Source organism: Calypte anna, chromosome 6 (genome assembly GCF_003957555.1).
Source record: "Calypte anna isolate BGI_N300 chromosome 6, bCalAnn1_v1.p, whole genome shotgun sequence".
NCBI classification, from domain to species: domain Eukaryota; kingdom Metazoa; phylum Chordata; class Aves; order Apodiformes; family Trochilidae; genus Calypte; species Calypte anna.
The window spans coordinates 5,702,027-5,714,092 of record NC_044252.1 but is presented as its reverse complement, the minus strand read 5'-3'; the positions used below and the strand labels follow the sequence as shown (position 1 = coordinate 5,714,092).

The window sequence follows — 12,066 nt, the reverse complement described above, 5'->3', positions numbered from 1 at the left end:
AGCAGTTTTAGCTTTTTGGTTGTCCAGAGATTTAATTATTTCTCTACATCCTTCTGCAGCTCTTCACTTGTTCACAGCTTTCCATTAACACAGGAGAGAAAGGCACCAGTGTTATTCTACTACTCAGCAGCCCAGACTGAAAAAAAATTAACAAGAATTAGTTTTAGCAAAATATACACAAACACCAGCAGACCTTTAGTATTTCTGTACTGATCCAGAAATTGCAGCCTCAGGAGGCAGTACAAACCTTAAAGAGGGAAATACTAGAGACTGGATCAAATAGATCTGTAGACAAATCTCAGAAATCAAACTCCAGGTGTACAAAACATTAAATTTTATTTAATCAAATTTAAGGCTTGAGGAAAAAAAAATATATATTGAAAGTCACCCAGAAAAGCCATCTCAGGAGAAGAGACAGAAGCTCCCCTTCCACTGGCTAAACAATGCTTAAGCTGCTTGATAACCCAACTGGCAGCAGGGAGAAGGAAGAGGAAAGGATGGAAAGGGGAGACAGAAAAAAAGGCAATTTTACATAAGAGCCAACTGTCACATCAATCTCCACTGACTGGAAGCACAAGTCTATCCACATGGCATTGTATCAAGGTCACCAAAACCAAAGACCCCTTGGGAAGAAATATTCAGGTTTTCAGGAAGTGACTGAAGTTCCTTTGGTCACTGCACTTTTTTTCAGTGCTTATATTGATCCTCCACATACAGGAAAACTGTGTCCAAATGCAAGTATATTCATAGTAACAAAAGGGCAGCTGCACTGTCAAACATACTGACAAATAAATACATTGTTTCACAGAAATAAGTTGTGCTCATCTCTGAGAAGTAAAAGCCATCATCACATTGAAAAGTTTCTCAGTCCAGTTACTCAAGTCTGATCTCTCTCATTTGACATCTTCATGAAGAACTTTGTATCTGTTGCAGTGTTTGTGCAATGGCTCGAAATGCAAGCACTGACATCTCAGCATCAACAATTTACCAAACTTCTTGGTGAGATGGTTGAATTGCTTCTTCAAGGCTTTAGAGGCAGACTCACACCCAATTTTCTTTGCTGAAAAGACTTTTAAACCACAACCTAAATCTTTGTCCACGAAATCACTGCAGATCTGCAGAGAAGGTGCTAAATAGAATGAAGTAGAAATTGGTAAGAAAGCATTCCCATTCCAAGTCTGAAATGACACTACTCGTGTACCACTAATGAGGGTGCACTTCAAAATGTCTAGGGGTAAAAAAAAAAACAACAGGCAAAAGCCCCAAGGTTTCAAAAGTGACACTGACTAAGCCCAGAGAAGTTTATCCACAGTGAAAACAAATCCATCCATGAATTTAAAGGTCCTCAAACAGGCTGAACGAGCTCCCTTGAATTCAGTTCCAAATCACTGGAGCATTAATAAAAAGCTGGTGCTAATATGGCCAAAACCAATAAGAACAGACTGTGGAAAGACAGCAGTTCAATTCAATTCTGTTTTGCAGTACTTCAAAAAGAAACCAAGTATTCATTTGTCTACAGGCAAATTGGCATGATTTACAGACAGTGGAATTCTGGTCTGTTGGCAGATAACTTCAGTGCATGAACTCCACAGGTATCTTTGACACCACGATGACTTTTCACCAGCTGCTGAAATGACTTCCTACCACTAGGAGGTTTCTGTGTCAAGACGTGGCAAAGGGAAAGATGCTCCCCAAATGCAAATTTCAATGCAATGTTTTACAAATAGGAAGTTACAAATAGAAAGTTACAAATAGGAGGCACCACTCTCCAATTGTACATACAGCTGAGTAGTACACGTAACAGAGTAAGTTGGTTAATGAGGCATCGTAAAGTTCCAAGCACCAGTTTAAATCCAAGGCTGCTGAACACTGCTTTGCTGCTTGCAAAGTAGCAGGAACATCAGCAAATTTTTGGCTGCTCCTAATGAATTAGGTTCAACAAATATGTAAATACAGACCTCAAATTCAAGGCTTTACAGAGGAAATGCCTCCTGCTCAACACCTCGGTGATCTACTGCTTTTATTTCATTGCTGTCTATCAAAGGAAAAAAATAAAGATCACAGAGCACTTCTAGTGATTTTACTTTGAGGTTTTTCAGATGAGTACAAGCAAACTGTTCTCAGCTACTGTAAGGAAATCAGCCATCCTCAGACAGGCTTCCTTTTCCTGTTGTGTCTCAGTTTCTGCCCAGAAAAAAAGAACAAGCAAGCTGAACTGAAGTACACTTGAGAAATACAGCACTGTCTGTGAAGTGCTTCACAGATTAAAAGCCAGAGGCATGTCTGGACATTCAATAGAGACACAAAGACTCTTAGTGTTCATCAGCTTTTGCCACTGAAATGTTCATTAACACATGCATAACAAGAAAAAAAAAAAGGACATTAGAGAGATTTGCCTTCCTATAAAAGTCACTTTGGAAATACAAGTATTAAATCCCTCAGGCAGACTACATGTAGTAAAATATCATTATAAAAATATACTTTTCTAAAATTTACACTATGTTAGGCACTGTAAATAAACCTGCTCTCCCTGAAAAAACGGGTGTCACTGGAAGCAGTAAACAATGTTAGTTATATGGCCTGCAGTAAAGCTGACAACTACAGCTACTTCCAAGAACTCTGCAGTCACATACTTCTGTCTTAGAAGTTTAAAATACTATGCCAAAGTCTTTTAGAGAAGAGTGGAACTCTTACTGAACTAGAGATCCACCCATTGAGCCCCCAAGAAGGAAGGATGGCAAGAAGAGTTTAGTTGTCTTCTGATAAAATAAAAATTAAAAAAAAAACTTCAGCAGAAGTAGTTCAGCTTGATGAAGAAAACTGCTGTGAAATAATCATTCTGGTTCACCATATCATGAGACCACTACTTGAACCATGTCTCAAAATACAAGCAGAACTGATGATTGAATAGCTTTGCAGTGTATTTAAAAATTCAAGAATTCCATTCTTTCACATGTGTATTTCCTCATTAAAAACAGATTTCAGAAGGGAGCAATGCTGAATTTAAATGTTTTTTCATCAGTCCTGACATTAGGACTTGGAGATCAATATAGCAGATGTGAGAGAAAGCAGAGGAAAGGCAAAAATCATCAACAGATAGCACAACATGCTTGCTATCTACTGAAATGAACAGCACTTTGCAATTTCTGCAGACAGCATTTTTAAAGGTATTAGTAATCAATAGAAAGCTAAGCATTTTAAGAGGTCTTTTCTTCTATAAATAAAGAATATTTACACTTTTTCCAGACAGGAAACAACATCAGGGATTCACGCCCTCACCTGAAATGCTGATTTCTAACATAATTTTTGCCCTCTTTGCATAAGATTTTGGCCATCTTCAGAAAAGGCATGCATTTTCATAAATGGCCTGGGCTACTCAAGCTCTGATGCTGAGCACTCATTCCTGCTCCTGAAATATGTTACTCCCAGTAACAAATATCCCTACTTGTGCACAACTGAAAATCAGTTAAAGAACTAGACAATTGGTGGCTTTTTTTCTCCCGTTTCCAATACCACGATGATTATAATTGCTGGGTATCTTGCAAAAAAATTAATGCACGAGTGTACTGTAGAGATGAAAATTATTTCAAGATTCTGAAGAAATCAGCACACCTTCAGAACAGATTACACTTTGAGGCTGATGACAGCTGGGAGTGAAAACAGAACAATCTTCATGGTAATCCTTCAAGGAAAGAGCTTACAGCAGTTTCATGTCTCCTTGCCACGATCTTTAAAATTTGTTCCATTGATGTCTTGGAAAATTCCATTTCTTCCTCAGAAATCAATGCTGGTGCACAGAGTTGTCTTGTTAGAAAAAAGGTAGGTAGACAGGTTCAGATTTTTTTTTTTTGTACCAGCTTTTAACAGAAAGCATGAGTGGGGAAAAACCCACGTAAGGCTTTTAATAAAAGGAGTTTCATGGTCTGTGTGTCTCTTCCACCTTGGTGTCCTCTCAGTAACTGTAAAATACACTTTTTCTGCAACAAGTGTCTGTTTTTATATTCAGAAGGCATTACCTGCCTTTACAGCTTCAATATCAGAAATCAATGTCCTGGCTAGGAAAATCCCAAAAATCTAGAAAGACAGAAAAAACCAAACCATTTGTGAGATAAAACACTTGCATTGTTCCAGTCTTAAAGATGTCTCAAAATTAAAGCCTATTATCATCAGTCATTATTTCAAAATGAGAACCTACTTCTTATGTGTTCCTATTACACTGTACTCAAGCAGCCAAAACTTTGCAACCTGCTCACCCACTTCCCTGCTTTTCTGCTCTCAGCTTTTTGGAGAGGTGTGCTACATGTCAGAGCCAGCTGAGCAGTAATCCTAGCATGAAGGACAGAACTGTATTTTAGTCATTTCACATTTGTGATAGAAGGCTGTAGCTCAGATCTGATAGATCTGACCAGATTTCCCCTCCCTCATGGTATATTGGAAGAAATATTACTGTATCACATTAACCTACATAGTAATATGTTAACAACTTACTGTATTAACATACTACACTATCACAATCATCTTATTCTGTACATATTACAATTGCACTGTATTTTTATAATTGCCTCAATTGTTTTGAGGAACATAATTTCAACATAATTCAATTAATTGTTACCAGATATTTTCACTCTAAGTCCCCTGCCCCTGTAATTATTTTTTTTTGCCTTAGTATTCTTAGTATTATGCCTAAAAAAAAAAAATCTACCATGTCAAGACATTAACCTTTCTCCTCTTTTACCTTCAACAGATCTGGAACTGAAACCTCAAAACTTTTTTTGAAGTAGCATAACAGAAACAACTAACCTGGAGCAGTGAAATAGCTATGAAGACACCTGCAACCATGTAGATATTTCTGGGTAGCCAAGCTTCAAGAGCAAGAATACATCCTTTGACAAAAATCTGGTCATCCCATTCATTCTTGCTCTGAATGTAGAGAGAAAGAATATTACTTTTCTGCATATTTTTTTTATAAAATGAGTCAACCACATCATACAGCTGATCTAATGAATTGTCACTTATGCAGCAATGTTTTTATAACCAGGCATTAACACATATATGCTCAGATTAAATAAGGGAATGCTGGATATTTATGTCAGTATCTTCCAGCCAATCCTGTTGTTGGGATACTTTAGAACCAGCAGATCACTGAATTCAGAGTTAGACTGTTTGGAACTAATAATCAAAATGCACATTTGACATGCAAGTCCTAAGCCCACCTTTCCCTTTTCCTCTTCCATCACTTGTTTTTTTCCACCCTCCCACTGTACAAGTTTACTTTAAAAAAAGAAAAGTCTCCTCCACACTCTGCTTGTGATACAGCACAGGCAGTTAGTTCCCAGAATTTTTAAGCTGACATAACCATCAGCAATTCCACTGGTTTTATGGTTTTGCCTATACAGGCACAGAATGTAAGTCAACAAGATCCCAGCACCTTACCTTCTTTCTGACATCATAGCCACACTGTGTATTTACAACTTTTTGCTGCAAAGCAAAAAAAAGATTTAAAATAAATCAGTTGAATTCATTCTACTCACTTCAAATGTTTTTGCCTTTTAGATTCACAAACAAATCAGGAATGTCAGCACCAATCCTTTAATGAAGCATTTTTAGCAAAAATAAGTGAAGCACTAGCAGAACATAAAGAAAGCAGTGACAAAGCAAACGTGTATAACTAGCAGGAAAACATCCCCCATCCCAAATCCCATCCTCTCCCATTACTTGGCTTTCAACCCTCAAGGACTTTTTAACATATTCCTAACATTCCTGTTCATATTCCTAACGTTCAGTAAACAGATCTAACCAATAGGCATCTAAGTCTATGAAAAATAGTAAATTGACTCAAATGCTTTAAACTAAATTTAATAGTTGCTCAAAAGCAATCAGCAAGTGGAGGTGCTCCTACTTGTCTGGCAGACAGTGGTGTAACTTCAGTTCTAACAGGAACAAACACACTGCTTAGACAGAGCTCTTAGGTCCTTACAGGTGAGATAACAGTGGAACTCAAGAAAACAGTTCATCAGGACTGGAAAAATATCAGCTGCCAATACTTGCAGTCTCAAGACATAAAAATACGTTGAATTCCTGGTGGCAATTCATTTTCAGCAATATTACACGTTGCCACGTTTGGACAACGAAAAGGATGGAGCAGAAACATGAAAAAGAGTTTGTGCAAGAGTAATTTTGGATAATTTAGAAGACCTTTTAAAGGCCTAGTCATGACATCTTATTCAGGAAGTACTCCCTCCCATAATTCTTCAACACCTCAAGAGCAATACAAAGCCAGGAAACCACTTACAGCAGGATCAGGTATACAACAGGAAAAAGGAACACCACACTTCTCACGACTTTTGCTTTCACTGCTGCAGTTGAAGTAGATGTTGAAGTCCCAGTCATCTGGACCTTGAGCACCACAGCAATGGTTCTGCAACACAGAAACCAACACTTAGCACTTGGGGGTATTTTAGAGACTACTTGTACAGCAAATGAACTCTCTGGAATGGTAATTGTTCATCAGCATCACTTTCTTTAGGGCTGTGCTGAATCAACAGCAACATCAGAATGAGTAACCAGCACTGTGGCCTTATCAAGCCAAAGCAATACATTTGGCATACTGCTCCTGGAAACAGGTCTCAGTGTGACAAGCAAAGTAACAGAAGCTATCACTTTAGATGTAATTGCTAGTCAGTGTACATCTATAAATGGGGAAACAAAATTGTACATGCAAGTCAGTAAATGGATACAGAAGTTACCAAGTTGTGACAAGACAGATAAGAGAAGAATTGTTTGCAGTTTTCACAGGAAACAGGACTAAACAGAGCTGAACAGAATGGTCAGATTAAACACTTAAGAAAAAAGTATTTTATGATACCAATACATTTACCATAAAGAAATTATATGAAGTTCTTTTTTTCCTTTCTAGTCCCTCCTCCCTCACACATCTACACCTTTGTAAAAAGCTACACAACCACTAAGCACATTAATCTACCTTAGCAAGGTACAGGCTCCAAGGTCACCCACATGCCTGAAAGACCTGTAACTACCCACAGCATGAAGCTGCCTACAAAAAGCTCTCTGGGTCCCAAGGCACATACTGAGAACAGAGCAAGGCAGCCTGTGGAGGAGGCTCCATATAAGATGGGCTCCAGTGAGGCATTTGAAGACACTGCTGCACCTCCTCGTCCAACCCTCACTGATCTGCATCGTGCACTTCCCCTCCTTCAGTACTTTCAGGTATGGATCAGTCAGATTTTTCTGGTCTTTCCTTTTGAAGGCTTATTAGCTTGTTAATCTGACCAGTGAACTCCATCTACTAAGCTCAGCCTTTTATCATCTTTGAAAAGTATTTAACTGGAGTTCAACTGTAAATCAGCTTAGTGTATTAGCCTGGTTAACTGCACTGAACCAGACAAACAGAGAGCAACAACAGAGTGGACAACACTGAGACAATTATGGTATTGTTCATGGTCAGGATGAGCCCCCACCTTACACAAGGTGCCCTTAGTACTAAAAACTAAAGCAAAGCAGCACTGAAATCCATGCAGGCACCTTATTCAGAGGATGTTTCCTTATCTGTGCACACAAGAGTGAATGGACAGGACAGGCAAGCTGCTGGTAGTACACAGCTGACCAAACTGGTATCCAGTTTGTGTTTTGCTGTGAAACTGAGCTCTGAACACAGATTTCTAAACGTGATTGCCTAGAAGATGGCAGACTGACAAAAACAATTTCATAAGGGGGGAAAAGCATATAGAAAGGAGACAACCATGTTATCTGTTCGTGAAATACCTGCACATGTAACAATTTTAACCACACACAACTAAACAAACATCACCCTCACTGATTGCCTGCTGGGCATGATTACAAGATCAGATGACTGAAGGAAAGCCAGCACAGGCCTCATCATCTCCTGGTGTACATCACTGTCTTCTGGCAACTGAAGATTTTAGGACCACAGGAGTGTAAAATTGTTTCAACCTTCCTTGACAACTGCCTGACTAGAGATTAGCCTTTCCCACTTAAAAATCCTTTTTCGCTTCAAGATGAGGTGCATTTCAGAAAGAGCAAAACATCACATCTGTAACACAGCACTATCAGCTACAGACCACTATAAATCTAACAAAAAGGAAAACTTCCAAACCTACTCATTCTCTAAGAATGCACATTAAGGAAGTGACAGGATAGGAACTTACGATTTTCTGCAGGAAATCAATGAGGTTCTGGAGGTCAATATCGTCTCGGTAGGATTTAATATTATTCTCAAAGAATTCCTTGACCTTGTCCCTTACCCAGTCCTGGAACAGGAAAGCCAGAACTGCTATTGCCAGCTCCAACAGGAATATACACACAATTGCTCCACAGAACTATGGAAAAAAAAAAAAAAATAAAAACCCAAATGAGAAGATACATATTCTTTTTGAATACATCAAAATGCATCATTCAGCTTCACCAGAAACAGACATAGAATTAGATTAAAATTCTCACTCAGTAGAGATACTGTGATAACACAGCCTGTTAAATGAGAATACAATGTAAAGAAACCCCCAACAGGTAAAATTTTTTGTTTTCATCACCTGAATTAGTAAAATGAACACCATACCACAGGCATTATATGCACAGCAGTGAAAATATTAGTAAAGGACAATCTGCAAAGTACAGGGCTCAAGTAGATTCAATGTTACTTTTTTAATTATTCCCAGTTTTATATTATTTTTTTCTCCATCTTAACTGTATTCCTATCTAAAGCAAAGAAGCCCCAATGTAAAAACAACAGTTACAGATTCCCCATTAGTCACCAAGACTCCAAGTTTTGCTCACCAAACAGTTACAAGAAATTTTCCAGGTTTTTAAGGTATTTTGTTTTCTCTAAGCCACTATACCATCATCTCTTCTCAGTAATTCCAAACTGACTACATATGTTCCAGAACATCTTCTCCTGTGCTATTAAACACATTCTGAGATACACATCTCAGGTGATGGGTATCTCAGAGAGATACTCTAACATCACTGAAGCAGAAAGAATGAAAAAGAGAAGGAATATTTTCCAGAGAAGGAAAAATTTACATAGGTTTGAACCCCAATTGCTTTTACCATCATTTCTCAGAGGCTCACTAGGGGCATCAGCTTACCACATACATTGCTACAAACCAAATTATGTAGATTATCTGAGTTTGCTACTAGCTCTTCACCCACCATTCCCAGCTTTCACACAGATAATAATCCACTCGTATCACAATGTTACTTACAAACTTCAGAAGGCAGATGTTTTCTCTCAGTGCTCCTACACAACCAGCAAATCCCAAAGTAAACATCACTATCCCCACCATCAAGACAAGCACCACTGGGTCCAGCCCATGAAGACCAGTCACCTTTGTTAGATCAGACAATACACCCTGAAAAACAGAAGAAAAAGATGATCACTATAAGCATATTTTTCATCCAGCATTCCTTCTTGTGTCCAGACTTCTATAAAATTCCACATGAAATGGCTGCAAACCCTTGAGCTTGCCAACAACAACAACCCACATGGAAAAGTCCTGCTGTGTAATGGTTATTGATGACACCAATTTTCTTCACTCAGCAGAGGAAGTATTAATGCAAAGTTAGAGCTGTTAATTCTTTTAGTAAGTAATTCCAGTGCAGTCAGTTTCTCAGACTACATTCTCCTAGGTCTATTTGCCAAACAAGCTTCCACAAGATGGTGCCAGAAGCTCAATACCATAAATGAATATTCATTTAGTTTCAAGGCAAAAGAATTAATGCATAGGGCACTAACTTGAAATAGAGCAATTGAGAAGTCATCCTAATTTCCTTTTTTTCCTTAAAAAAATTAAGAAAATTATTTCTTGCAATCCTACTGTTTAGGTGGCAGAAAGGGAGACACATTCTAACTACAAAGCACGTTAATGTATGACATTTTAAGGGAGTGGAAAAAAATCTTATTTTGGTTTTCAAGGGAAGCAGATTTTTCCCCTCCACATGATAACTATATCCCTTCTACTGCCAAATAGTTCCAGGAATGCTTCTCCAGTATCTTGCAAAAAAACAGAAGTACAGCCTAAATAATCCCCTTTCACCCCAGATGAAGGGAATAGATAACTACTAGTTCAAGAATTTTAAGATACTTGCAATTTGCCTTATTTAGCAGCAATATTTTATTAACTCTCCACAGAGACCACTTATCTTGTCAATAATCTTCCTCATTAAGCCTTTCTGCCTCCATCTGAGGACAGAATTTCCAAGGCTATGAAAATGTATTGCTAACACAGTAAAGTCCTTACATCCTCTACGCTCACTTTTAAAGAACCTATGCTTAAATATAAAGCCTATGCTTAAATACCAGCTACCATTAATGTGCAAGAACAAGATGAAGGGGTAAACATCTGAAACTCTTCAAGTCAACAAGAACAATTTGCAGGGACATCCAGGCAGCTTTGCAATATTCCAAGTGTTCATTATACACTTACCAGCAACACATAGAACTTCTTAAATGAGGAAGTATTTTCCCTTTAAAACAGAAATGACCAAAACCAACACAGGAAAATACCCTGTAATTACATGTTTACTGTTTTCTTTTTGGTTTTCTGGTTGGTTTTTGGTTGGTTGGTTTTGGGTTTGGTTATTTTGGTTTGGGGTTTTTTTTGTTTTTGTTTTTCTTTACAGACTATATTCTCAAGCTAACTATGTTTAGTGGTAAGGAAAATATGTCAAAGAGACTCAAAGTAATTCACATAAACAGTCTAATTGTGCCAAGGGAATGTCAATTCTCATCTTGCTACTCAGGTATTTGTGATAGTTAAGTGCAAAGAATATACATCCTAGGAGAATACCTTACAGAAAAAAAAAAAAAAAAAAGTAAGCCTTTAAATACAAAGTGATTGAGAAAAATAATGTCTTCAAAATACAGAGGAAAATGTGTATGTGGAGACACTTGAACTGGTAAAAAGACACTGAAAGTACTAGAGTGACAGGCATGAGTACATCTTCCATGATGTGCTCCATAACAGATCTTGTTAGAGCTATTAATCTGGCAACAGCAAGACAGAGTTGTTTTTACCAAAACTAGTTGAAAGGAGCAAAAGAAAAAAAATTAATTCAACTGTAGAACTCAGAATTGCCTTGCAATAGCTAGTGACTAATAGCCTATTAAAAAAGGGGTCATGGTTTATAGATTTCCTACCATTCAGAAAGCCTTGGGAAGCAAAGACTTCTCTAGTTAGTGTTACCAGTGATACTTTCCATTTCTACAAACCACAAGACTGACATCTAACTATCAGACTTGGTGTACTGGGTTAACTATGAAAGTCCCACCTAATCAAGAGTTGGCTCAGAAATCTAACACTGTGACCAGGATGTTGAAACTTGCATGGCTATTTCCAGCCATCTCCTTCCCACACTCAAACTCAAGTTGGTTTTGTTTTTTTTTCCAGACAATCTCACTTGCTCAAGCAACATCTTTTGGAAGAAAACTTCCTCTGATCAAAGCATGTTACACAGAGGAGTTGGCAGGAACAAAGCTCTATTATGCACAGTCAGATGTTGCTGGTTCACAGCAGTTTCTTCATGTAAATGTTTGCTGTTAACAACATTGTTTTTCTTAAAAGAATGGGGGATGAGGGAGTGGGAGGGCTGCCTAACAAAAGGCTAAGTAAAAAAATACCAAGGAAGGAAGTAAACAAGAGAATTATTCAGGGCACTCTCTCATTTCACCTTACCCATCTCTCTAAAGATGCTTCTTCCTGGGCCACCTGCAGGATAGCACACTAAAAGCTCTTTGAAGCACAGGCTGCCCCAGATTCCTACAGGTATACAGAAATGAAGGCTGATACATGTGGTCAGTGTTAAAAATTCAAGAATAAAACTCAGTTTTTAAGTCTTCAGTCACTTAGTGAATTAATAGTTTAACTGTACTGCTTTCCTTGTTTTCCACTGACTTGTAATGTTTGTCAGCAGTGTGCCACCATCTCAACTCAACTGTGTTGAGAAAAGGGAAACAGGGACTGTCTTTAGAAAAATAAACTACAGCCCACTAACAAATTCCAAATCAGTTACTGTTTTGAGATGAGCTAGTAT

At 38.0% G+C, this 12,066-nt stretch overlaps 1 protein-coding gene across 2 annotated transcripts in view; it reads right to left on the bottom strand.

Annotated features, from left to right (window-relative positions):
* Positions 1-319: 319 nt before the first annotated feature.
* TSPAN14 (tetraspanin 14) overlaps positions 320-12,066 on the bottom strand; it is a 37,579-nt gene continuing 25,832 nt past the window's right edge. For both annotated transcript variants that reach the window (XM_030453488.1, XM_030453489.1), the window contains exons 4-9: positions 9,240-9,386; positions 8,187-8,357; positions 6,293-6,418; positions 5,434-5,478; positions 4,801-4,920; positions 320-4,074 (exon numbers count right to left, since the gene is read on the bottom strand). In XM_030453488.1, the coding sequence (XP_030309348.1) occupies positions 4,003-4,074; positions 4,801-4,920; positions 5,434-5,478; positions 6,293-6,418; positions 8,187-8,357; positions 9,240-9,386 (681 nt within the window). In that variant the 3' untranslated portion in view covers positions 320-4,002. The remainder of the gene's footprint in view (positions 4,075-4,800; positions 4,921-5,433; positions 5,479-6,292; positions 6,419-8,186; positions 8,358-9,239; positions 9,387-12,066) is intronic.